Source organism: Apteryx mantelli, chromosome 4 (assembly GCF_036417845.1).
Source record: "Apteryx mantelli isolate bAptMan1 chromosome 4, bAptMan1.hap1, whole genome shotgun sequence".
Classification (NCBI taxonomy): Eukaryota; Metazoa; Chordata; class Aves; order Apterygiformes; family Apterygidae; genus Apteryx; species Apteryx mantelli.
In genome coordinates, this window is record NC_089981.1 from 64087035 (window position 1) to 64114978 (window position 27944).

Genomic DNA, 27944 nt, shown 5'->3' on the forward strand with positions numbered 1-27944 from the left:
GGGTGGGGCCTGCCCGGGCGGGGGAGGGGAACACGCGAGCGCGCACGTGCCCGCCCCGGCGGGAGGGCGGAGGTCAGAGGTCACCGCCTGTCGCCTAGGTTACGACGGGAGACGGTTCCACGCTACTTCCCCCTGCGGGCCGCGTTTACGATTGGTTGCGCGGCTATCAGGGGCGGGAGCAGCTTGGCAGCCTCCGCCAATGGGAAGGGTCGGAAGCGGAAGCGGTGTGTGCCGCGGCTGCCGCGGGCCGGGCCGGGGTGTCGGTGCCGCTGCCGCCATGCCGGGCGCCGCCGAGCGCGGCTCGGAGCTGTCGGAGCAGATCGAGGCCTTCGTGGCGCGGCTGCGGGGCGGCGGGGAGCGGCCGCGCTCCGAGGACACGGCGCGGCAGACGATGGCGCTGCTGCAGAAGATCATCGAGCACGGGCGGTGGGGCCGGGCCGGTGAGGGCCGGGCCGGGCCGCGGGGAGCGCCGCTGCGGGGGCTGCGGCTCGTGGCGGGCGAGGACGGGCCCCCGCCCCGGGCGCCCCGCTCGGAGTCCCGCCGCCCCCGCCGCGGTGCTGCCCGGGGCCGGTCTGTCGGCGGCAGCGGCGCGGCGGTGCGCTGCGGCCGCCGGCCCTGCTGCTCAGGGGCTCCGGGCCCGTGTTCTGCCCGCCGTCGCCGTGAGGAGCCGAGGGAGGAGGAGAACCGGGCGGGCCCGGACAGCGTCAGGGAGGTGGCGAGCCGGGAGGGAAGGCCCTGCCCGGGCCCCTCGGGAGCGCTGCCCTCCAAGCACTCGTGCGTTTGCCCCGAGCCCTGCTAAACCTTCGCCTTTCCCGACCTCATTCAGTGAGAAAGCACGGGCTTCCCCCTGCTTTGGCCTGGCTCTTTTGCCTGCCTTTTGTTCCTCCGAGTCTCTCCGAGTTCACTGATACCACAGGCTGGTTGTGTAAGGCTTCAGGTGTTCCCCTTTGGTCAACAGAGGTGACACAAGCTGTTTCTACATTCTTTCCTGGTGAAAGCCTCTCCTTGATTTCTGTGGCTGTCACTTGCAGATCCTTTAATTTCAATGTTCTTTGAATTTAACTGATGTGCTCTTCATCCCGTATGTGGAATTTATTAATAAAGTTCAGTAAAAGCAGACTATTTGATCATTTCACAGTAGCAGATGAGTTTCTTCTCTCTAAACTTACTACTTATAATCTTATAAGTTTCACAATTTTGAGTCTGCTTTGCATCTAAGTTAATGTTTGGGAACACTGACTCACATTATAGAAAAATACTACAGAATTATCTGCTCTTGATGGCCTCTTAGAGTTGCTTTTTGCTCAGAACTTTGTACTTTTTCTTGGTATTGTGTTACTGTTTTGCTAGTGCCTGAATCAGCTGCTAGCTCTAGAACTGCTTTAGTGTGAATGGCTTGGTTTGAAGCTCACACAGATTAGCTCTGTGCTCTGATAACAAAGGACATCCTCTGTTTTAGGGGAGCTCATGGATCTGATCCGGACAGAGGGCCAGCGGATGACAGCAGCCCAGCCATCTGAGACTACTGTGGGCAACATGGTGCGGCGAGTGCTGAAGATCATTCGGGAGGAGTATGGCAGGTGAAGCACTCATCTCCTGCTTTCTGTACTCCTCTTGGTTACCCCAGAACAGACCTTCCCCACAGTATGTTCTGCTGCTTTTGTGAGACCACTTCGTTTTTGCCACCCCCTTTTCTGACTCACTGACTGGGATGCAGTGAGTTTAACCTATAAGGAAATAGCAGCAGAACCTGTAGTTTTTGAAGTAGCTGATGACATTTCCTCCAGTGAAACTCCCCTTGGCCTATCTGTTTTGGGTGTGTGAGCTTCCCTCTCCCCAGCAGAACAGTCTGTGCTCTGACCTCAGGCTGTTCTCTCCTTCTTTCCCAGAAGAGTCCATTCCACTGGAGCAGTAGCCTTGAACACTGCTCTTCACGTGCCTGCCACAGCTTTTGAGATTTCTTACTTAAGATAGTGCTTACTGGCAAAGCTTCAGGTATCTTTCTGCTGCAGACAGCTAGGGAAACTCTTTGGCACAACATGACTCCTGCGTGCACCTTTCCTTCCTCTGTGTTCACATCCAGGCATTCTGTGCTGTGGGGGACTCTAGTCCCGACACCCTTGTGCTGGCCAGCGTTAGACTGGCAGTGCCTGCGTGCTCCCTTCCTACTCTGAAGGGCTGCGTTCTGTCCGCAGGCTTCACGGGCGCAGTGAAGAAAGTGACCAGCAAGAATCACTGCACAAACTTCTGACTTCTGGAGGACTGAGCGAAGATTTCAGCACCCCTTATCCTCTCCTTAGAGCTAATGTTATCGAAGCTATTAACGAGCTGCTAATAGAGCTAGGTATGGATGGGTCTGAATTGCCCCAGGAGCAGAACTGCTTATGGGATGGAACTGATGCCTCTCCCTGCTCTTAGCTGGAAAGAAAACAGTAAAGATCTGGTAGGCTTAGTCTGAAGGAATGCATGTCCTGGGAGCAGCATGCACTGTCTGAGAGAAGGGTGGAACAGTGGGGGAGGAGGGGGTGCCTGTGCTGTTGGTTGTCTGAGAAGCCTTGAGTTGAGCCCTGTGAGGAAGAATATCAAAAATCTGCCAAGGTTGTGCTTAATTGCTATGAGCTCATCTGACCTTTGTGCAGAAAGCACTGTGATTTATTTTTCTTTTTCTGCAATCTTTAAACAGATTAGGAGCCCAGACCTCCTTCTGATGCCCATGTTGCCTAGCATCTCCTTTTCATGTGGTTCTAGCGCTATTGGGCTGTAAAATCTGTGAACTTCTATCACTAGTTGTTCTGTGGGCATGGTGGCTCTCAGGAGTAGTGTTGACCTGATTTACTGCCCTAGTGATGAAGTTTTTGTCACATCCATTTTTCTGAGTAGCTAAGGAGTACAGGACAGTTTAGAGACAGCTTCTTAGTCTGTCTTCACTGGTAAAAGGAACAGGGAGTAAAGCTGCTCCTGCTCTTCCAGTGTTTATAGCATTGCTTTAGTAAAAAAATGATATTGCTGGAGGACAGCCTTCAGAGCACAAATGTTGCTTTTCCTGAAGCTTCTTGTAGTCCCACAAGACCCAGTGTGCTAATGTGTGCTCCGAGGGGATTCACTGCGCTCCATGCAGTGCCCTCTCCTCCTGCCAGCATCATCTGGAGCTGGATTCAGCACAGATGTTGGGCCTGGCTTCTCTTCCACTGGTGGCTTCCTTCCCTTACAGAGGGCACCACTGATAACATTGCCATGCAGGCACTGGAGCACATCCACTCCAATGAAGTGATCATGACCATTGGCTACTCGCGCACCGTTGAGGCCTTCCTGAAGGAAGCTGCCCGCAAGCGGAAGTTCCAGGTCATCGTGGCAGAGTGTGCACCTTTCTGCCAGGTAAGACCCACGCTGGCTGGCTGTCTCCTCCAGGCCCTGCGTTGTCCCAGGTATTCTTACTGAACTCTTTTGTCTCTGGAGAACAAGCTGCAAGCACAACACATACAAGTGCCTTTTGCAAGGGGAAGTTCCTCAGCAATTGACAGAGGAAGAACAGCTCGTTGTCCTTCAGGCTGATGGCTATATTTGTGCTCTATCACTTGGTATTTTTGTAGTTCAGGGAAGAATCGAGTGTTAGTATCTCTACAGCTGCAATGCAGGAGTTGTGTTCCCAGGGATTGATTGTATCCTCACTCTTTTTAGGGTCATGAAATGGCTGTCCGACTATCTAAAGAGAACATTGAAACTACCGTCATGAGTGATGCAGCTATTTTTGCTGTCATGTCTCGAGTCAACAAGGTAAGGAGGGCTCAGCTGGAGGAGGGGGTTAATGGCAGGCTTAGTGCTTAGGCCTCACAAGACCAGCTGTAGCTCCCATCAGTGGCAGCTGTATTTCTTCACTGAAGACTCAAAATTGTTACAATCCCTACTTACAAAGATGGTGGAGATTCAGTGTACAAGCCCAAATCAGTGTGATGGCTAAGCGTATGGTGATAGGTTTTAATCAATTAGGATGTTCTCTGCTGTCTTTCTGCTTCAGCAGCTAACAGGCAGAACAGTTACAAGAAACAGAGCCAGGAGAGCTTCAAAGGATTATTTTCAGAGTTCTTAAAGAAGATGGAACAAAAAAGACCATTTTCAAAGGAGATAAGCTCCCCTTGCCTGGAACACAAGGCAGAGCAGTGAGGGGTAATGTTGAAGTGCATCCTTTTGAACAGGCCTGTATTCAGAACTCTAAAGATGAAAACTTTGCAACGAGAACTAAAAAAAACAGTACAATGAAATCCAGCCCCACCAATCCCTATCTCTATATTTTAAGCTGCTCTACCGTATTATTTCCATTTTACGGTAAGGGAACCGTTGCCATCAGCAATCAAGTTCCTTGCACAAACTTACTCCATGGGCTTGTAGCAGAAGAGGGAACACAACCCAGGTTTCTGCTTGGCATTCCCTCCAACGGAACATACATTTGTCCTCTGTGCTGGCCTCACCATGCTGAAGTCATGCTCTTGGACAGGAACATCTCAGGGTAGAGCCAGGGCCAGATGAAATGGATCAGGCATCCAAAAGCTCTACTACAACTCTAGCCTTTGGCTTTCTGTTCTGACAAGCTGCTTCTTTGATTCATCCAGTAGGGTCCAAGCCAGGAAGCTCTTCTCCTCCCTCCCCAGTTTGCTGCTATCTAATGCTAATTTGCCTTTTAAGGTGATCATTGGTACAAAGACAATCCTGGCCAACGGTGCACTGATTGCTGTGAGTGGGACTCACACTCTGGCACTGGCAGCTAAACACCACTCCACTCCACTCATTGTGTGTGCCCCTATGTTCAAGCTTTCACCACAGGTAAGTACAGCAGCTTTTCGGTACTGCACCTGCTCTAAATAGAGATGGGGGGGAGGGCCAGGGAAGTTTCTGTTTATGGAAGCTCAGGGTGGAGAGCACCACCTGCCCCAAGACCAGGTTGGTACCTGAGCCTCCAATGCTGTTATCCCTCCAATGCTGTTATTCCAACTAGGAAATCCTCATCCAAATCTGGCACATCTCAGGATCTCTTTGAAGCACTCCCTGCTATTCTAGGTTCCTTCCTTCAGAAAAAACTGACAAATATGCTGAGTTACTGGTGTGTAGTAGATATTGGTCTCCATCGTTACACTCCAGAGATTGGTATCTCCATACTTATTTTTCTTTAACCATAACAGATTTCAATTTATACCTTAAATGGTGGAAGACTCTCTTTACCTACAGAGAAGGTAGAAGAAGATGCTTTCAAGTTTTCGCAGCACTCTGTTTTTTCCAATATTGTCAGATCAAGATGCAGGCTGAGAAAGACATGTCTCTGCTCCAGTTCCTCAGGCTTTGCAGTAGAACAGCCAGGACACAGGAGACCGTAAAAGCTCTGAGGAAACCTGCCTTTCACCTATAGATGTTGCACAGGTTCTGTACACAAGCAGGATATAATTATTATAAACTGAGCAACAGTGTCTGCTGGCATGTCTTTCTCCTCTGCTTTTCTTCATACACCTAGGATCTGTTTTCACTAGGATAACAAGATGGTCCCTGTTTTCCTGACCTTACTGTACTCTCGTCTCATTCAGTTCCCTAATGAAGAAGATTCATTCCACAAGTTTGTGTCACCTCAAGAAGTGCTGCCATTCACAGAAGGTACTGGTTCTTCCTTATACAGGTTGGTCATGCTGGTCTAGGCAGTAGATGTGTGTTTGGCTGATTTGTTTGTTTTATAGCTGACACAAAATTTAAAGATAAGACTATCCTGTAACCATCCACCTGTATACGGACCACCTGTAACTATCCTGTAACCAAAGACAGAAAATCCTTTCCTGTTTTCTTGAGCATAAAAAAATGCTAGGAACCATCCTATTTCATATGTAACTTTCTGGGAAGTACAGAAAAAAGATTTTCTTTGAACACCATCTTTGCAGTTTTGCTTCTGCTCTGATGTATTCAGCATCTTATTACAGGATTGTGATAATGGTGCCAGGGGCAATTCCCTGCAAGGCAAAGCAGACATGCACCACTCTGGGACTGCTTGCTTTCTTTCCCACAACTCGTGTTGTGGGAAGCTTCTTTAAACATTGTTACTCAAGCTACTTGCTGAGACTGTCTCTCTGGAAGGGGCTTCCTACACAAGCACCATCTTTAGAAAGGTGGCAGCTCCCAAGCCTGTTTTCAGGTAGCAATCTTTTTTCAAAGTCCCATTTTTATGTGACAGACTTCTGAAATGAATATGTCCAGGTTTGTTTCTGACATTCTGAATTTTGTTTAAATAGTAACTTTGGCAGCATCAGAATTCTTATATTCTAATTTTATATTGGAAGGTTCTCTGTGAACCTGCAACTGAAGGGATCTGGGATTACTATCAGTTAAAACTATCAAAAGAGGAGAGTGCTGCCAGCAATTCAAGATTACTATATACCTGTAATTCAAATACATCTAGTGAGGAAGTTGGAAAGGATTCAGGACATCCCAGTACTAACTTGAGGGTGGCATATATACAGCCAGTTTCTTGAAGGGCTCAGGAGGACATGCAGAAGGCCAAATTTACTTTGTTTGTTTGAATTGTTTATGCCTGATACTGTTGTTATTCATTTTTCAGGGGAGATCCTGGCAAAGATCAATGTTCACTGCCCAGTGTTTGACTACGTCCCTCCAGAACTCATTACTCTCTTCATTTCTAACATTGGGGGTAATGCGCCCTCCTATATCTACCGCCTCATGAGTGAGCTCTACCATCCAGATGACTATGAACTCTGAACTCTAATGCCTTGAAGCAAGTCACTGTCGAGACTTTTCCTATCTTGAGAAAGATACAACAGCTAATTAAAGCATATGTTGCAAAGATGGGCTGCCGTTCATCAGAGGGAAATTTGCTCAGTGCAGCGTCTTTCCTATCCAAAAGCAACAGAAAGCAGAGCTCTTGCACAAGTTTTGATCCCTCTACTGTGTTATGAGCCACATGGAGCTGCTAATCCACTTTGATTTTGAACCAGCAAGGCATACATGTAATTTTCTGGGGAAGCCAAGCTGTTATTTCATAGTGTGCTGCAATAAAAGCTATTTACAGTGATGTCAGTGTTTAGCATATTTTCTATGTACAGTTAATTTGTTTCTTTAACTAGCAGGAGATTTACCAGTGTAGTGAGTTGCCTGCACGTACACTGCAGTAGCAGGCTTTAAGGTCTGCTTTCAGCTATGAATGTGATGGCACTGCTCTTAAACAGAACTGTTTAGAATAGTTTTCTGACAATTTTTGTGGAGTTATTGAAATACAAATTGGCTTTTTGTAAAACGCTGGAACAGAAATTCCATTCTTGATGAAAAGCAGACCTCTGAAACTCCCATCAATTAGCTTGTTTACCACTGCGTATAAGACAGAGCTCAAATTCTTGCTTTGCTTGTTGTAGTCTGAGGGTCTTCCCTTTCCTCTACTACCAAATGACTGATTACTGAGCTACCAATTCTTCTTGGGCAGACATCTTGTTTCATTCTGAAAGTTCTTGCTTTTTCTAAAGGGGAGCATGGAAAGTCTTCAAAATCTGAAGCTCTTACCAGCTGGTGATAGCACTTTTTCTTTGTCCCTTTATCAATGCACAGCAATACACTACATATTTAAGGCAGAAAAAAGTAGTTTCCACTCCTTGGTTTGCTTTTGAGTCAGCAGATGTTGCAAGCTGATTTGTCTTTAAGTGAGGTTTTAATGTAAAACAAGGATGTCTGTGATTAAACAAAGACTTAATCTTCTTTACTGTTCTGAAGTAAACTCCTCTCCAGCTTAGACTGAGAAACAAAATGGAACTGGAACCTGTGAAGAAGTCTGCTTATTTTAAGAAATGTCCTGGGCTATTTAGTTATTTTAGGAGTGAGTTGCTGTACCCTGAGAAAGTAGACTTGTACTAGAATTTAGAAATCTCTCACTCAAGAATGAAAAGTGCAGTGAGGTAGAGAAAAGAGCGGGGTGTGTCATTCATTGCCCAGCTAAATAAAAGAGAATTTTTTTGGATGCTCATTTTGCCTATATAAATGATGAAGCTGGTCAGTCTTCATTCCAACCACTGCCATGAGCCCAAGGAAAGAGTTTAGCATTAATTTTATTAATAAATACCTCCCCATTTTCAAAGCGCTGACTGTATTTGTACATTAATTAAAAATATCCTATTATGCAAAGTCCTGCTGCGTTTGCTGAGAAAAAGTACTTTAGTAACTGGAAGGTTACTGGAAGTAACTGGAAGTAACTGGAAGCTGCAACTTCTTGCCTTTGATAGTCAAGCACTGACATAAAGCCCAGGTTTACAATGCAATTCTTTAACATTGAAGATGCTTCTCCAGGCTACCAGGGCAGGCTCCTCCTGTCATGTTCTCCTGGCTGGTCTCTGCTTCTTAGGTCAGTACTCAGGGCAGAACTTCGGTTACTGCACTAGATGAGAAACTTGGCTCCACAGAAGTTATTGCTGTCTAACTAGAAAATCTGGATCGTATCAACACTTTTGGTGGTTGCAGTTTACAGTTTTCACTTGTTTGGTTAGGTTCTTTTTTTTTTCCAAATAGGTGCCATGCTTGTGCCATTTTCCTCAGTCTAGCCAAATTAGGTTTAGGCTGGAGGGAGAAAAGATGATCATAACTAAGTAAAATAACTTCAGTGCATCCATAATCTTTGCCCTAATACAGACATTCCCAGAGTTTTTTTCATATCTAATTCCAAATCCTATGTGACTTCAATCGGAAGCTAGTTTCACAATTTAATACAGCATAGTGATAGCAAGGGGGAAGGGATTATGATTTTTTTTTTTTAGTAAAATTTTACTATTTCTTTCCTTTTTTCACAATTTTATGCCATCTTAAACTTTAGGAAAGTAGGTGTTTGTTTAGTTAGCATCTTGGCCACTAGCAGAATATCAGAATTTACATGTTTTCCAAGTTTTACAGTTAAAAAATGCAAGGACTTTAAATACATGCTTAACTCTAAGTACTAGTGGAACCCATTCAAGTTAATGCGATCATTCAAATGAAATATGGTAAGACCTTTGCTAAAATGTTTGCAGAACAGAAGTTTCATTTTCTATCATTTATTTTACTTACAACAGCTATCAAGTATGAAATAGCCAGTAGTGGCAATTTTTAATTAGTCCATTTTAGTTTTAACACAGATATATGATACACCTCTGATATCCCTGAGTATGCTGCCTTTTACCAGTGCTCCACACAGTACCTGCTTTTCCTGTTGGAGATGGTCTGTGTCTGCAAGGGGCATCATGGAAGGTCTCCCATGAGCACACTGGAAGGGCAGCTGGCAAGATGACAAAGCTTCAATGAGCTGACAGCTCTCCTCTGAAGTCAAACTGTCATTAAACTTAATAGCTCCTGAAACAAGAGACAAGTTCTTGCATGTTCTGCCACAGAGAATTCAAACCACCCAGCAAACTCCCCTCCACAACTGTTGTCTATGCAATAAGAAAACATAGGGCAGCTCCTGGAGACCACAGAATAGCAGCAAAGGCTGTAGCATGCCAGATGAAGGGCTTAGCTCAACTGATCAGCCTGCTACATAAAGATCAGCTTTCCACGGCCTAAGTTGCTTCACCTAACCCAAGGCTGATTGATCGCAGGATTATTAGTTTTTGGCTTTTGAGGTGATGTTGCAAGAGGCAAATGGGCATTTTTTTTTTTTTAATTTAGGGCTGAAGACACAACCAGTTCACAAATGAGAAGGCATTAAAACAAAAAGACAGCTAATATCAGATCTACAGGCTTTAAGACCAAATGCCAGCCCATCCCTAAGTCCTTTCTCACAAGTGGGCACTTAAGGCATCTAGAGAAAATAAAAACAGAACATTAAAGAGTCATTTCATAGGTGTTTGCAACTTTTAGCCTTCACAGACACATAAGACTCTCTGCAGTTTGCATCCTGCCTTTCAGTCATGTAACTTTTTTAGGTAGAATATAAAAAGAAGTTTTATATATCATCTGCCATTTGTAGAATGCAGTGAAAATAGATGCTTTTGGGTCATGTTTACCTGTTCAATCTGAGCTTGTAATACAATTGTAATACAATATATGGCACAGGAAGAGGCTAGAGCTCCTGCAGTCTGCACCTGTAACACCTGGTTATTTTGAGGTTTTGGAAAACCATAGATCTTTGGAAGACAAATTCCTACAGCAGGTCTTCCAAAAACACTGTCAAGGTCACAGAGACACTTAAACCAGTCTTTTGCACCAGCACTTTTGGTACTTAGACAAATTTAAAAAAGCTTTTTGGGAAGACTGTCTACAATCTTTTCTGCCTGCTTTCAAGCAGTTCCTAGCACCTCCTTCTGCTTCTTCACAGAACTGTCATTTGAATGGTTTACAGCTCACATGGAAGAGTACATCTCAGAGCTGTATTCTGTCAGTGCTTCAAGTGTGGGTAGGAATGTAAATTAGACTCATACAGGAACAAATCAGTGCAGTATTGATTGTCCCTCACAGTGCTGTCCAGCAAAGAGACCACATTCCTATGAAACACATACAGTCTGTCATCCTGGAATTGCTGCAAGCACATTCTGAAACTACTGCCCCAAGGAGTATGTTGCATAGAGACAGAAAGATTAAAAAAAATAAATAAAAACATACAGTTTCCCTACCATGACATGCTTGGGAAGCTAACACCTTCAGAAATGTCAGAGGTAGTGTCCCTCGTGCTCCTCCTGTGGTCTGCACTAGCTAAAAGTAGCAAGAGAACATGATCTTACTTTCCATTTAATGTGAAAAAGGGAGAACTGTAACACTAAAGGAGCTAAAAATGAGGAAAAGCTAGTGGATCATCTAGCCCATATCTCTCAACTGTTGAAATCTGATGTTTAACAACGTAGTAACTCCCTCTGGCTCATGCAGTAAGTTTTCCATTATTTCAGGCAACTTCAGAAGCAGACAGCAACTCACCTCAACTTGTTCTTGAATAAACTCCTGGAAAGCAAAAGGCAAAATAATCAGTTGCTGTTTTCCCCTTTCATTCCCCAACGCTGCTTTGTCCACATCTGTGTATATTTATTGTGTCAATGCTGGATATTCTGCAGGACAGATAATCCAGTACCTAGTACACTGACTCTTTCACAAGTGTGAAAGACCTAAGTGCAAGTCCTGCCCTCTCACAAGCATCTTGTTTGACTCTAGAGAAATCACTTGGTTTCTCTCTGCATCAGTTTGCTACCTATAAAATGAGTATAGTGGAACTCTTCTACTTCAGAGTGTTTTGGATACCTGTTCTTTGAATAATTGCCATTTCTTCTTTGAATAATAGTCCATGTGGATTTCATTTCTAATGACCAACATGCAATGAATTCATAATTATCAATGGGTGCTACCAATCCTAATTAAAAAAAAGGATTGCAGAATAGATCTGGCAAAACAGTCATGAGATCTTGACATTTAGGCTTCAGCTAAGAAAGCGTGCTTAGTGAGGCACAGACTGGATCCCCAGCCAGGTGCCCTTCCAAAAAAAAAAAAAAAAAGCAAATCCCAGTTTCAGTGCTATTCTTGGTGGTTCTTACTCTGTCACAGTAATAACAAAGAGCTTATATCACACCAGGAGAGTACATTTTGTCTACTTCCTGATTATAGCAGAGCTGGAAAAGAAAATTTAATCAGATGAATCATCGTCCCTATATCTTCTCTTTATATTAGAAGAGATGGACGGCAAGAATGGACTGATTCACAATGGCTCAGCCTAGTGGCTGAATCTGGTACTCCAGAATCTAATTTTAAGGAAGTGTCCTTAAAGCAGTTGTGGAGAAAATCTTTACAATGGAAACTGCAAGCAATCAGTGAAGGGAATAGCAGCTTTTAGAAAGCTGAACTGCCCATGTAGATTTTTGACAAAAACAACTTTAAACCCTAACAAATAATATTTACACATCAGCAATATTAACTATTTTACTGTTGGTCCAAGCACTCAGGAAAGATGAGCAGTGAATTGATGAAATATCTGCACTATGTACTATTTTTTTAGTTTGTCCCCTACTCCAAGTCTGCAATGGACTACAGTCATTTCTTTTATAGTTAAGGGATTTCAGTTACGGGATTTTTTAGCAAAGATACATTTTGCTACTAATAGGGATGGCATCCATGCTTGTGGAGAGACATTTTGTCTCTCTCTTAACACAGATACTGTTAAGATGCACCTTGGGCCATTAACACAGAACAAAATCCAATATCACAAAATAATTTGCTCTTATCCATCCACAGCTGACCTGCACAATGCTTTTAGCAACAGGTTGTCTTTTCCGTCGTAATTCATTGGCCTCTCTTTCTATAAAACACAGTGGCACTTTCCCCACTAGAATCAAGGAGCTGTTGGTCTCAGGAAATGATAATTCAAGGCCTAAATCCTCCAAATTTTTGTGGCAGCATCTGAGAACAAAACAAAACAAAAACAAAAACAGATATAAGACACGAGGCCACCTACCTCTCCCCAGCATACCTCCTGGCTAAATATTTCTGTAGTCTCCATGTATGTTTCTTCCTGCGACAGTTCCCGATCTCCAAATCTACACCTTGTGAGATTCCAAGCAATGTGGCCTTTTCAGCCTACATTCACCTACATTTTTCACTCCAATCAACTGTGCATATTGCATGCACCATAGCTACAAGGTCTAAGACTTCATGTATTATGCAGAGAGAAGCCGTATGTTTAAATTTATCTTTTTTTTCTAAAGATACAATAGGTGTTTGGTTCCAGTAAAAATTGCCGAAATATTATGTATGGACACACACACTCCATATATTACAATTACACAGGATAAAGACTGCTTTAAGTCTAACCTAAATTTTGTAATTTCAACTGACAAATAATAATAGCAAATGCTTATGATAGAAAAAATACTGTAAGAAATTTATGCTGATTTAAAGGACTTAAATCCCAATAAACAAAGCAAAGAGAGCCCAGGAAAGAACAACCTCTAGTCAATTTGACATATTTTATCCTGTAGATGGAAAAACACAAGAACTGGACTTCACAGTCAGATGGGAACTTGTCATCAAAACGAACGAGAAGGAATTGCCAGCTATCATCATCAATAGTAGATAACAACTATAATAATAAACAGTTTATTTATTTTAACTCAGGGAAGATTCACTCAGAAAAGGGCAGTGAAAATTGATTTTAGAAAAGAAATTCTTGGAACAAAAAAGAAGCTCGTTTAAAAAACTAAAATCCATTATTGAGGATAATAAAATTATTAGGCTTCACATGGAGGTGACTTGTGTAATCCTAACAAAAGCAAGGAAGACATGTATAGCCTTAAGCAAGAGAGGGGAAAGGCAGAAAAAGCTTACTGGTTAAATGACAGAATCCAAGGAGCTATTGAAGTCACTCAGGACATTTTCCAAGAAAAAAAAAAAAAGGAAATCAAGTTCAAGAGAGAAAACAGAACAACACATAATCTACAATGGTCAGTAAAGCTCAGCAGCAATTAGCTGGACAAATAGCCCAATATCCAAAACAAACAACAGAATCAAGAGAGCTGCAGGTGAATCAGAGGGCCGACTGAACTATTAAATAATAAGCACAGTGGAAGAGAAAGGTTTTTCAGGGAAGTTAAATTATTTCATTACATCAGCCTTCACCACAGAATACAATCTTACTCTTCAAGTAAGAGTAACAATAGTTTTCAGGTCTTAAACAGTGCTTTTAAATAGTAACTTTTTAGTAAGGATAGTCTCACAGACTGATTGTCAAGAGAGGAACTGTCAATAAATATGTGCTAGTTAAAAAGCAACACAACAAGCACCAGTAAGCTAGCACCAGTATGTACCAGTACCACTAAACTTTTTGAATCAATTATCTTAAGTGGTAATGTAAAATCGTAAGTGGGATCCCACTGTGCTGAATAGTTTCACCAGCTTCCATGAAAGAAAGCCATGCCCACTAATTTTTCTAGTCTGTTTGTGAAACAGCTGATAAAGAAAAGTAGCTCACACAATTATTTAGGCTTTCAAAAAGCCTTTGATGCAGTCTCATAAAAGTGGCTAGAAATGTAAATAGTTGTCATGGACAGAGAAATAGTATTTGTCATGAATTAGAGACTGGGACAGAAAAAAGGGTACACTGGCAACAGATGGTCAGTCTTCAACATAACATGAGTCCAGCTCTGCATCTTCAAAATTGTTTACTAATGATGTGGAAAAGAAGGAGAACAGTGAGGCAACCAAATTTGTTGTAACTGTAAAGCTACTGTATAAATCAATGGGATACTCTCACTTGGTATATGGTATTCAGTTTCAGCCATCCAATCTCAAAAATAGATAAAACAAATCAAAGACATTCAAAGACGAGTGCAAAAATTATTTAAGGTTGAACAAAAGGCATTAAAAACACTGGGATGTTAGCAAGAATAAGAGGTGGGAACAACAAAGGCATCCACAAATGTTAAATGATAAACAGTGGTGTTTACATTCTCACATTTTTCCCTAAGGCAGGTGGTACATTACGGGAATTCTACACTTTCCTTTGGAGTTTCTGGTATGGGCGATTGTCACATAAAAGAATTACCAAATGGATACAGCAGTGATACTCTTACAATTGGAATACATCCAAAAAAAGGGCTGATAGGCCATAAATACCAAAAAAGTATATCCCTATAATAGGCGGTGATCTTAACGAGCAATGATTTAAAAGCTGTTGAGTTTGCCACAGTCATCACAGAAAAGAGGAGTTCTAAGGAGGACTAGAAGAACAACAGTGAGGTAGTCCTATGAATGTTAATGGAGAACTTCATCTGAGCACGAAGAACAATGCAGGGAAAAACACAAATGCATGCGGCAGGGGACGGAAAGGGATTTTTGAAAAACAAGCATCTTTGATTAATGCCCAGTAGTTCTTTAGTAATTCACAAAAAAATTTATCTGCTCTAAATTCTCACAGTACAAAAGGTAAAATTCCTAGCAGTAGTAGCTAGTCCACCATTCTGAAACATTTGGGAAACTGCATTCACTAGTTACTCCGTGTGGACACCTAGGATTAAGGAATGCAGTTTTTAATGCAAACTTTCTGTACCCCATCCTTCTCTTCTCAGACAGTGTCTGTCAAATCAGTGCCCAGATGTACACTATGGGGCAGTGCACTTCAGTGTGCACTCCCAAGTCCCAGTCCCCAGACAGTAGGATCTGTTGGAGACTGTTGTGGCACTCTTCTGGCCCATGCATCCAGATTTTCTTCCCAGGGAAATTAGAGCATAATGCAGTAACATGGAGCTGGCACACCACTGGGTTTTGCCTTGACATATTGTAATAACTTGCCTAAGAAGCAACCTATTTTACACAGTGTAGATACAGCCAACGGGTCTCTGCTCAGGAAATCAACAGCTGTGGTAACCTAGCAATACAGAGAGATCTTCCTGGTCAACAGTACCTTCCCCAAGAGATTGGAGCTATTCGGCATTACTAACCGTAAGAATCTTCTTTGTTCCTCTGTTACTTCAATCTCCAAGGGGGGAGAGATGGAGGAGGACAACAATTTCTTCTTGCCACATGCTGCAGCCTCCTTCTCATAGGAATCTGTGAATGAAACAGAAGTATCCCTCTTAGAACTTTTTTGCAGGCATTACCCTTAATGACCCTATGGTTTGACACATAATCCCCTGTTTGGATTGAAAAGTGACCACAGAATTCTTTCTCCTGGAACTTGTGGAGGACTGTGAATGTCACAGACCAGACATCTAGTCTCCGGGGAGGGCTTGGTTAATGCCACTTTGTTTTTTCCCACCAGTTCCAAAAGAGAGTCACCCTAAATAGCAAAAGACTACTGATATTTTTAGGTTAACTCACTGAGAGTCATTTTTCCACAGAATAATTTGATATGAATGGCATTAAAATACTGTTCATTAAGCATTTCTCCCTTCAGTTTTTAACTATTTTCAGTACCTGGCCAAAAGGAGCAGAGTTCCTGGAATCCTCTTTGCAGGGATTGCATAGTATTTGTTGATGAAAGAGAAGGTCAACGATTTTTAAGCTCTTGATGGATGGCTATTGTGCTTTTTAACACTGAAACCAAAGGCTAATGAGTTTACAGAAAAGACCATTATCTCTCTGCAAACAGTTTCAGAATGTGGAAATTTTAGGCTTTTCGCATGGTATTCAGCTAAAAAGGAACAAAATAAACTATGCTTTTTACTCTGCATCACCTATCTTACACTTCACAGCATAACCACATAATCTTATTGATATTGCTCATTTTCCTCTCCATTATTTTTCCTATCAGTCTTCCTGCTCTCTCATTATGTCAGGACTAATTTAGTTTGATAATTCTGTGGGTAGGGAGTACATCTTCTATTTTTGGAAACACTGCCACAATTTTCAGCTACCAATACTCTAACCGCTACAAATACTGAATGCCTGCACTCTCCTAGAGATCAGAATAAAGATGACAAGCAAAGATCCTGCTCGTTCCATTCATCCCAGATTTATCCTTGTTTTAAGTTAGTTAGCAAGCTTTCCTTGTAAGACAGCTCTTGTTTGCACTTTGCTGAGCACTGATCATCTTTCCTAAGACCAGCAGAATCCTCACCTGCAATAAGCTGCTCCAGGCGGATCCGTTCATGAGCTGCATGTTGGTCCACCAAAACCAAGAGGTTTCCACCTAAAAATGTATCAGAAGACATTAGAAATAGGCAGCTTTGTACCAGACAGCTGTGCAGGCTGGGAAGAAGAATGACCCCTCCACATAGGCCACATTTAGAGGATAACTGTCAGCCAGTTTTACAGAAATGAAGTGAGGAGAAAGCTGTGTTAGCAGAACACAAAGTCACTACAGAACTAAAATTCAGCATTCCAAATGGGGCATTTAAATTAAGGGTAACCAGAGTGAGTATGAAAATTTTGTCTAATGACATCTTCATCTAACTCAAGAATAAGAACTGAGATAATCAACAAACTGTTCTGCTTAATACAGACTTTAAAACATTATGAAACTACTGATTTTGAATGCCTTTTTTATACAGCTCCAGCAAGCTTCAGTAATGAATATGTCCAGGCACTGTAAACACAATCTGAAAGATGTTAGTAATTTGAATATAATCTATTTTTATAATATTAATCTGAAGGCAGTAGGAACATTCAACAACATCCAAAATAAAGAGAAAGAAGATCCAGGAAATTTCAAATGAAGGCTAACATTTTCCTCTACTCACAATATTAGTCTAAGGCATGAAGATAATACAAGTAGGACACTGTTCCCTCTGCAGTGAAACTACACTTGAGAGCTACCTCAAATTAATGTTAGTAACTACTCTTACCTGCCTTTTTATCCATTTCATTCCTAGTGTTGATTAAACAAGCAATAAATTTATTGTCCACCTGCTGAAGAACCTGTAAGATATTCAGAACAATCACTACCCAGTGGTAAAACAATTTTAAAATTAAGGTAAACATTAGAAGACAATCAAAATGGATCAATTACACAGAAGAGCTATTAGGATGATTAGGGGAGTGGAAATCACATCTTATCAGAGACGATTAAAGAATTCGGTCTAGCAAAATTAACACTAAGAGTATCCTCTGTGTATAATGATTCTTTATAAATACATTGGGGGTAAATATGGAACAGGTATAGTTATTTAAGCTAAAGGGTATACTGAATGAAGATCAAATGACCATAAATTGGTCATAATCTGAAACTAACAGAACATTTCAAAACATCCAAGAAAATTATTGTGGATCAATTTTTCAAACAGAATTGTAAGGGCAGGAACCTTAGTTGTTCTAAGATGGAGCTGGAAATTTACAGAATGGATTAAATGGTGTTGTAGGAGGCTTCTTGAGTTAGGAATTAAAGCTGTGAGCAACGACTCTGAGTATTTGATTTGCTGCTATCATCAAAAGAGAATGTAAAGAACCTTTAATCCGCCTTGTGTTTACATTGCATTTAACTAAGCCCATGTTTCAGGGCTTCTGCTGATTACACACAGGAACCAAGAAGCAAATTTTTACTCTTTTTTGATGTAAAACTTGCCTCTGACAGTTGGTTCCACCTTTCCCAGAAGCATCAGAAAACAATCAGAGCTATAGACAGAATACTGGGCAATGATGTACATGCTTTGAGTATCTAATTGTTAGATTTAAATTAACAAATGTGATGTTAGGGAGGAATTTCTCTCCAAGTCAGATGGACAGAGCTCACTGAATACTCTGTCTTAGAACATGTGCATGCTCCACCTCCTAGGTAAAAATGAATAGATGATTGTGTTTCCTTGAAGGGATGAAAGACATTAATGATCTTTTTTACTCTCTTCCTGTGCTTTTTCTGTGCTTTTGGTCTTTTCTACAGAGATTCTTATAATTGCTATAAGGTACTGAAGGCGTTATTAGCTTCTTTAGGAAAATGGGAGGTGATAATTTTTTACAGCTTTATCTTCCTAAGCACTTCAAAAGAAAGCAGTACTCAGGTAGTTAATCACAGAACCACTAGGTAAGTTGCAAAGAGCAGTTCTTACTGTGAGAAATGCATAGAAAAATGGTACTGCTTTTTTCGCGCTTTCCTCTCCTGTCTTTTTGAGACATATCTGTCTCCTCTAACTTTATTTACTCCCCTTATTCTTGCACACAGATATGTAAGAGAGAATCATTTGCATCCTTGTCTGTCTTGGAGATCAACAAGATATTTGACCATGCCTCACCCAGTCACACATCTGCAGTCTCCTAAGTCGAACCTGATCACATGAGAATAATGCTAACTTATCCTGTAAGCCTTTAGTAGATAAGAAGAGAGGGAAAGAATCCACTTTGACATTCCTATCCAGACACACCATCAGAGGATAGAAGCTGAAAGCATACATTTACATTAGCTTTTTAGTTTATAATCAAAATATTTGATAAAGAAGCACTAAAACAGAGTTAAGCTTCATGTTGTAGTGCCATTTTTAAGAATCACTTTTCAGAGCAGATATAAGTCTTAAAAGGAAATTTCAAGTCTTTCCATGAAATCTGGGATTTGCTGTTGAAACCACTCTGCTGAAGAATTAACCTTCTAAGGTCAATAAAAATGGAACACACAGGACACAGATTTTGGGGGCACATGAACTAAGCAAATACCTACAATAAATGTAAAAAAAATACCGTTGAATTATTATTTAGTTAAGGCCCAGCAGTGTTTCAAAGCAGCAGTAACAGGGCTGCCTCTTGATTTGATTTAACCATATAGTCAAGGAATTTTAGAGTCACTTTGCAGATATTTGTTTATCCATGAAAAGTTACTAAGATCTGGCTTGATATATGTGCCTGATGTCTTGTACCAACCAAGAATTCTATCTGAGTCTGTAAAAATGAAGGTTATGAACAATCTCCCTGGATACCTCTTTCCTACAAAGCAGAAACATCAGCAAATCCCATCTGCTGAGTGGGAACTTTGGGGGGAAAGCTCTTATTGTACCTGCATTGAATGAATCATGTCTTTGGTGAAACGATAAGGATACAAGATATTATGAATTTTCACAGCCAGATTCTCAGCCTGACTGCTGGTCACATCAACAGCAATCTGTAAAAACAGAATTACATGGATAATTTATAGGATTAAACAGTCAAGGGAGGATATGGCAACAAAAAAACCCAAATAACCAGTTTTTAAGTAAAACCATTCTGGAAATAGCTCTCTCTGTATTTTGATAAACTGAGCTATCTAACAAGATCAGTGCTAGCCAAAGACACCATCTGGTAATTCCTCCACTTTCATCCCTGCATACTTTCCCATCTGGATATTACATGCTAACTTCAATCCATTTAGCTAATTTCAAGAACCGATCAGAAAATCTGAAGTTAATTATCAGGCTACGCAGGCTCTCAATGGATTGTGTTCTAAATGATGTATTATCCGAAATGACTCAGAGCACCTGTTAGTGTAAGAACTGAACAGAACTGCTCCTTTTCAGAAACTCACCAGCAGGTGGTTTGCTACTCCATCTCTATTGTTTGCAGGTGGAAATGGTTACACACATATGTTTACACTCACACAACATGATGATTAAAGATAATGCTACCTCGTGACAACAAAGGAAGTCTTTCCAAAAGCTCCAACATTGTTCCCCTCTCACATGCTATAATCTTGCCAGGCTATAAAAACAACCACAGTAAAATACAGTTTTAAGACCCATTGCATCCCACAGAAGAAAGATGGGTTGTTTTTCTCTTTCCACAAAGAGGACAGACACTACCTTACAATTTTGCCATCAGATAACATTTTATTTTAAGATGACTATTTCTGCAGAGGGAAAGACAGCTTACAATAACGTTTTGCTTTCCAAACAACATAAGACATAAGATTAGCCAGATACTTCTTTCTCTGAATTTGAAAGAATCCACAAAAATTACTTACTTATAAGCAATCTATAAAAAGCTATATCTGCCAAATCTAGAGTCTGATATTTAGCTGAATAAATTATATGCAATAGTTCCAATATTTGCAATTTTGGTCCCCATGTCAGAAAATAACAGAAGGATAAAATGACTCCTATTTTAGCATTAGATTCAAGATAATACTCACCTCTGGGCAGCGAACAAAAACAGGATTATCCCATTCTGAAAGCAGTGACTGGCGAGACTTCCCTTCAGCATCTAGAAAAGAACATATAGATAATAAAGGGACTAGCACCATCCAGAATGTGTTTCAATAGAAGGTAAAGGATGTTTTCTTTCCAACACTTTGGGTACCTCTACCTCACACTGATTTTATTCTATTTGTTTTTCCTTAGAAAAAGGAAGAATGAAAGATAAATAATGGAGCATGAGACTGGGCTTCTCTATTGACTGTTTTAACTAGAACTCTGGGCAGCTTTCTGACTCCTAAGTGCGCTGCACCACAATTCAACAGGCCCTGGAAATGAAGGGGGGAGAAAAAATAAATAAATAAAAGGGACCTGTTTAGCTACCCACTCCCTCTGGACAAAGCCACATACCAAAAAGGTGATTTCATCCTTTCCAACACAAAAAAAATTGTTAGGATCGAAGCTATTTTTTCCATTCCAAGGTTGGAATGAGTACAAAGAAGGGAGTAGGTAATTATTCTTTAAACTACTGACATAATTCAACAAAGAACTGGGTATTTCATCCTGTAAATAAGTACCCCCTAACCTGCCTTCAACCCTAAAAGATTTTTCTTTCCAGTTCCAGGTTTGAGATGACTCACACAGTCCCATTGTTAAGAGACCTTGAGTAATCCTGGGTTCCTGTTGGGACATCTGGGAGAATTCTTTGATTTGTTCTTACCACAGTACACTGTGTCCTGGAAAGCTGGCCCTACCTCTCAGGTCCTGGCTTGCTACAGTCCTCTCTTTCCGAGGTCTAGGAAGGAAGGGTAGCACAATCTCACTTCTAAAGGGATGGCACCTGCACTGAACCCCTAAACACAATATAATTTTACTGCTGCAGATGTAATAGCATGCAAAATTACAAAAAGCTATACAATTATTATTATATTCTGATAAATGAATGTGTGCTTAGCCCTGTACAAATCAGAGAATCCTGCAGAATTTGCAATCTAACAATGAGAAATAACAGTACATACATAAAATGCTGAGAATAACCAGAAAGACTTGCACCAGGAAATGCCTTTTAATATATATTAATATATCTATCTAGCAACATTTCTAAGGTGACTGGAATAACCCCGGTGGCTTGACCAAAGCAGGCTATTTTAAGGAAGGATTTAAATGAGGCCTAAAAAAAAGAATATAAAAAGAGGCACCTTCATAAATATAGCCACACTCCAGGCATATGTAACAAAGACCAAACACAGGCAAGGTATGCTTACATTGTGTACTTTATATGAAGTGTTACAAAGTAATTTATAAAGAGACGTGTTTATAAACGCCAGGAAAGGTATTTTAGTGTCTTGCGTTACAACTGGGTGTTCAGTGGAGTTTTCAAAAGAAACTCAATGTCTAATTCCCATTTATTTATTTGGATCCTCAAGGAACGGATGCACCTATTTAAAATTGGCTCTCAGTGAATAAACATTTCCAGTTAAGATTATAATGAGTCTCACAAGCAAGTCAGACCTACTGAATACTTGAAAGGAAAAACTGCACAGATTACAAAGATGTTGAGGAAAAATAGTATTGAGGATGTCATGCATGAAGTTCCTCCTTCTCAGTCAGTAGTGAGTAGGTACAATGATCAGCATAGTAACTTAATCCAAATGCTCAATATTTCAACAAACAAAATACTCTTGTCCCTAGATATATCTGTTTGCTAAAGATTCCATAAAACTTTTAGATGTTGTCCAGGACAAATAAAAATTTGAGTAATTATATTCTGTTTCCTTACTTTCTTCTGAAAGCAAGTATAAGATTATCAAGCATTTCTTTTTCTAAATTCTGTCTACATTTGCTATTAAAGAATTCTCCCTTTACCTACAAATAAGATTGTATTGCAGAGGCAGGTGAAGGGGTTCTTGTTAGTCAGTCATGTTCATAAAGAAACTAGGAATCCTTTCAGACAGGAGATGAAGAGTATGGTTGAGGGAGCTGGTACAGTGCCTTTCACACAGAGAGAAAAAAGAAAGAGATAAAGGAAATAAAAGCAAAGACTATATACTAATAGGTGTTCTTATATATCTGAAGATAAACAATATTTAGAACAAGGCATAGGCTAATGCAGAATTTTTGTTTGTTTGTTTTACTCTGTTTCATCTTTGGCAAATGTAAAGACCACATTGTGGCTGACAAATTCACACTCCCAGGCTATGGAAGGAATGACCTTCCACTCATATGAGACAGATGAACAAACACTGTTCAGTGTTGCTTAAAGAGAGCAGGAGAGGTCCAGAAACTAGAGCGTGGTTTTCTTTCTCACTGACTGCAGTTAGACTACTGGATGCTGAGTTACTGGAGCTAAGCACTGAGCAACTTACACAGATACTAAGCAATGAATACCTTCAGGATAGCTGACATTACTGTGACTTCTGCAAGACTGTCCTTCTTAAAAATAGGCCGCTACTTTAATCATCAGAACTATCTCCAGAATTTGTGCAAGCAAAAGTGTTACTGCCAAAGGAAAGAGAAGGTATACAGTAAAGTTTGTCAGGTATCAAAACACTCCTGCATTCCCTATTTTCAAGAATGCCAAAACTGTCAGTCTATCATCACCCATGTCAATATTTAGTAGAGTAATCAGGAACTTGTAAAATAGAAAACTCCAAGTCACTGAGACCACATGAGATATCACAGTTAGCCTAACAACATGTTCCAACCAAACCAGAAATGATTTAATGATATTACAAACCTGCATTGTTTTCAAGGTTATTAAGAAAAGTGCCTGAGATTTCCAACACAGTGGTAAACATTTCACCCTTCATTTGGTACAATTCAGACTTCTATTCTTTGTGAAATAATAATGAATTAATAAAGTTCCTTTCTACTAAGAAATTAAGGGTGTGCATTCAGGAAAAGTGGCAGAGTGATAAAGCCAAGGAAAACCAGCTGTGTGCTGATAAGCTCAGTATGAAAAAGTTCTATGAGATCCTATGGCCTGTCTATAGACCCCTGGCTGTTAGCTTCAATCCAGTATAGAGCAATGATGGTTCTACCCCAATGGACTGCTAAGATGCAAATCCTTTTGAGAATCCTTTCAAGAAGCTCTGAAGTGGCAGTCTGGCATAGGAAATTAACTCATCATCCAATTATCACAAAACCCAGCCACAGACTCTCTTACTAAATAGCCTTCACTGTTGGAGACTATTAAGACTATTCTCTTCCCAAGTAAAAAGACAAGATGGCCCAATGTGATTTGTGCTAAGTTGTGGCAAACTGAAGAATTCCACCTAAATTACACTTTGACAGAACTTTTATAGATATTGCCATGGAAAGATATTATTCCACAAGTTCACAGAAGCATCCATCATCTACCTACATGAACACAGTTCCAGTATTTTATACAGGTAATGAAAAAAGACTAATTTCCCTGCTTCTTGTTTCAGGGAGAATCCTTGCTCAGAACATACACTACTCATAAAGTTAAGATTTTCTTGTCCAATAGCCAGTGAGAATTTAGAGCCAGCAGAGATATTATTAATATGATTCTTCTGACAAGTAACATTTTTTATGAAGGCTGAAAAAAGACCAAGATCTTTAATATGGGACTAACAGTAATAACATATACTTGGAAACCTGACCATTTAGGACAAAAGGTTAAAAAAAAAAAAAGGGTATCCTTACTTTGATGTCTCTCATTTTATATATGACAATTATATATAATTGTGAACATAGTAAATGCCATGATGCTCAGAAAAAAAACAGGCAGTTGTCTGTCAGTTGATACAGTGTTGACATTTCTTTTCAATGTTTAATTAAAAATTATCTTTTAGTATCTTAAATGTTAATGTTTTACTGTTTTTATATTGACTCCAACACTTTTCTGTTTTCCATACAGCTATTACATTTAAGGCAGTGGGTATTCCACATGAACTGTCAGGCACTGAAGGCAAGATCTTTTATTCAACTAGCAAAATGCAAACTGTTTTCCTCATCCCTTCTTTACAACAACAAAAAACATCCCCTTACCATTCTCTGAGACAACATTCACAGCCATTGTTGTTATATCTTTAGTGCAGGCAGCTTGAAATTCTTCAGTAGGAGGAGCATTGTAAGTGCTCAGTCCAGTTGTTTTATTGATGTATATTGTCTTACCTGATGAAACATCAAAATCTTGCAGCCAGTCAGAAAAACATGAATCATTCCTGGGATCACCTGTACTTGTGTCATCTGCAGAGAATTCCAAGCAACTTAGAAAGGTCATACGGGGAACCTCAGCAGCCTTCAAAGTTTGTTTTGAGGATTCACCTAACATACTCTTATCTTTACAGATGACATTAGAACAATCTTTTTTACCAGGTAATGATAAAACACTGCTTGAGGAGATTGTGCACTCCCCTTCAGTGCTGCTGAGTTGTGACTGGTTCACAGTATTTTCCATGGACTCTGCTCTTGTACTGTCCAACTGCCAGGGAGTATCCTCCTTAGAAAATCTGAAATAATTTCTTGTCATTTTTTCCATGGTGGTTTTATACATCTGACAACCATTACACAAAAAATCATTATTTGAAGATTCAAGATTGAATGAGTTGTTATCTCTTCTACTTGAATCTGTTTGGAATTGTTCACCAGGTTGTTCTACTTCTCTGTGGTCACTTTTCATTCTGGACAGTTTAGACGCTAATGATCCCAGAGATCTTGCACTACTCACATTTTTTTTAGAAACCTGAGAGTAATCAGTCAATGTGAAAGGACTCTTACTCTGACAAAGCACTTGTCTGTCCAGTAATGTTTCTTTGCTGCTGAATATAGTCTCTTCCAAAGAACCAAGAACTTGGCTACTATTATTAGAATCTGTATATTCCAAAGCTGGAGTTTCACAAATGCTCAGGTTACCATGATTGTCATTCTGACTCTTTGAAAAGTCAACATTAGCTTGTGAATTAAAATACGTGAGACCACATTCATGCTCCTCTGGCAATGGTGTTGGTAATGTACACTTGACTCTCCCATAATATCTCCTGAACTTTTCTAATGAACCGAGCTGCATGGACAAGCTCAGCTTCTTAGAGGGCTGAAATCTTGGTTCAGCTATTTGTTTTCCAGTGCTTTTCATAATTTTATTCTGAGGAATACCAGAAGATGTTGCCAATGTCAATTCTCTGACATTCGATGTCACGTAATGCCTTTTGCCAGCTGCAGTAGGCATGGCTATCTCCTCGCTCACCTGATTTGGCAAAGTTTTGTTCTCCAGACGCTTATTTCCATCAGCCATGCAGATTTCTCTGTTGTAGGGAAGGGTATATTCTTTATTTATACTACTGGAAATATCCTTCACATTTAAAGAATGAATTGGAAAATTCACTTTGTCTCCAAAAATATCCTTGGCACTGACAGGACCAGGTCTAGAGTGTGCATTTATTTGTTCACATTCATGTGGAGGTTCATTTTGCATAACATGTGTTATAAGGCCTGTAGAACACAATTTTAATGGTATTGAACTAACAGCCCCTCTGCCACCACCATTTGTCATTTCAGTTGTTTCCCTATTTCCTTTCCTTGCATTACACATTCCCACCAATGAACTTCCAGTGACAATTTCAAGTCCTACTGCTGTTTCAGTAGGGTCTTCTAGTCTCTCAGACTGCCACTCTGTAAAATCATTATTTAAGATATGTACGGTATTGCTTTTCTGCACTACGTTGTCTTGCTGGCTTCCCACACCTTTCACATAATTCTCTGCACAATGCTGCAGGTCATCACAATGGTCTGTTTCTTTTTTTTCTGATCTGGCCCCTTCACTGAGAGAGGAGTAGATATTTTCTGAAGATTTGAGATCAGTATCAAACACCTTTTGGGAATTGTTAGTGTCTTTTGGCTCCTGTTCTGAGATATCTGATATACTGAAATCAGAAGCTGTGATACCTTTGTTGGGCAGTAGCATCTCTGCTTCATTGTTCCTACATGTGTCAGTTGGTTCAGTCATCATTTGATCTGGGGAGATTTCAGTTTCCTCTAGATTTCCATTTGACTCGAAAGGACTGGAAGACTTTTTTCCACTCACTGATTTCCTTTTGACATCTTTGGATTGAAAGTTACATATTTCATAGGAATCCACAATTTCATCACAGGCTTTCTTAAAGCTGTCTTGGATGCTCTTCTCCTCAGAGACTGAAGGTTTCAGAACTGGGACACTATACAAACAAAAGTCATTATCTTCATTAAATTCTCTGATGTCTTCACTACATGGTTCAATAAATAAATGTTCTCGTTTTAAAAATATTTTCACTCCTTCCTCAATGCAAGTTAGAAGAACATCCCAGTTATGGAACTCAATGAGAGTTTTTGCAGGGTCTAGACACACATCATAGTCACTGTACTGACATATCACATTGAGAACAAAGATTCCATGCAACTCTGGGCCACAGCGATGGTGACCAGGACTTGAACTAGTCTGTCTGCTGGCAGGGACACTTTTTGCCTTGCAAATAACACTTTCTTTTCTTAATAAAAAATCAATTAGTTTATGTAGTCTTGTCTTTAAAACCAGCCTTCTATTCACATACAAGAACTGCATATTCTTATTGTAATGTCCTTCAGAACTGATATAACCGCTTAGCTCAAATCCCCCAGACTTATGACTTATTTCTCGTAACTTCTGTGATCTGCCCAGTCCATAAATTTGACAAAAACGAGAATATACATCTCGTGTCTTAGGGAGCTGAAGCACCATAGAACAAGAGGCATCATTCCTTAAAGAAAGTGAAACAGAGGGATGCATCAGTGAAATAGCCTCTACTTTCTGTCTTACTCTCTCAAATTCCAAGACAGGATCCATGCACTTCCTCCTCACTGGTAACTGATGGAACAGATTACACACAGTCACTGTCGTTCCACCACTCGGTCTGCTCAGCTCAGCTTCACAGACTTCCAATGCTTGCCCATTATGAAACAGTTTCACAAAAGTTTTTGCCGTCCTGTTGGTCTTAGATGAAACTTCCACTACGCTGGCCATGTTTGCTATGCTTGCCACAGCCTCCCCTCTAAAGCCATAGAATTTCAGGTTCTCTAAGTCTTCCACGGAGCTGCATTTACTAGTGAAGTACCGCTTTCCCATTTTATTTAAGTCTTCTCTCCCCATCCCAGAACCATTGTCCACCACCTGGATCTTAAAAGCTTCCAAATCCACCCTGATAGCTACACATGTTGCTTTGGCATCAATGCTATTGAGGACAAGCTCCTCAACACACTGCCCCAGTGAGCTGATAGTCACTCCAGAACGCAGCCGGGCTCGCACATCTTCTACCAGACTTTTGATCATGTTAAAATTGGGCAGATGACAAACTCAAGAAACTGCAGCAAGCTCACTCATCCATATTTGTTAAAACAATCTCCTGGGTGAAAAAAAAAAGAATAAAAATTATGGGCATGAAAAATCTCTTATTTATTGTACTCACCCTCATA

At 40.6% G+C, this 27944-nt stretch overlaps 2 protein-coding genes across 7 annotated transcripts; one reads left to right on the top strand and one right to left on the bottom strand.

The window, feature by feature from the left end:
• The first annotated feature begins 184 nt into the window (after nt 1-184).
• EIF2B2 (eukaryotic translation initiation factor 2B subunit beta) lies at nt 185-7060 on the top strand. 5 transcript variants are annotated; one of them, XM_067296824.1, is made up of 8 exons: nt 185-224; nt 1460-1580; nt 2196-2344; nt 3212-3375; nt 3679-3774; nt 4681-4818; nt 5517-5637; nt 6590-7060. In XM_067296824.1, the coding sequence occupies exons 1-8, from the start codon at nt 200-202 to the stop codon at nt 6745-6747; spliced, it is 972 nt and encodes a 323-aa protein (XP_067152925.1). In that variant the 5' UTR covers nt 185-199; the 3' UTR covers nt 6748-7060. The 5 variants fall into 5 exon arrangements, with proteins under 5 accessions (XP_067152925.1, XP_067152923.1, XP_067152924.1 ...); XM_067296822.1 differs by lacking the exon at nt 185-224 and adding an exon at nt 234-440; XM_067296823.1 differs by lacking the exon at nt 185-224 and adding an exon at nt 234-440 and having other exon boundaries at nt 5571-5637.
• A 1003-nt stretch (nt 7061-8063) lies between these two features.
• Nucleotides 8064-27862, bottom strand: MLH3 (mutL homolog 3). 2 transcript variants are annotated; one of them, XM_067296820.1, is made up of 11 exons: nt 24510-27862; nt 20495-20565; nt 19388-19492; nt 17256-17328; nt 16529-16600; nt 15411-15519; nt 12216-12375; nt 10909-10932; nt 10611-10689; nt 9200-9351; nt 8064-8586 (listed from the first exon to the last, which is right to left on the bottom strand). In XM_067296820.1, exons 1-11 carry the CDS (start codon nt 27799-27801, stop codon nt 8446-8448), a joined length of 4278 nt encoding a protein of 1425 aa, XP_067152921.1. In that variant the 5' UTR covers nt 27802-27862; the 3' UTR covers nt 8064-8445. The 2 variants fall into 2 exon arrangements, with proteins under 2 accessions (XP_067152921.1, XP_067152922.1); XM_067296821.1 differs by lacking the exons at nt 8064-8586; nt 10611-10689 and having other exon boundaries at nt 9235-9351.
• Nucleotides 27863-27944: the final 82 nt, after the last annotated feature.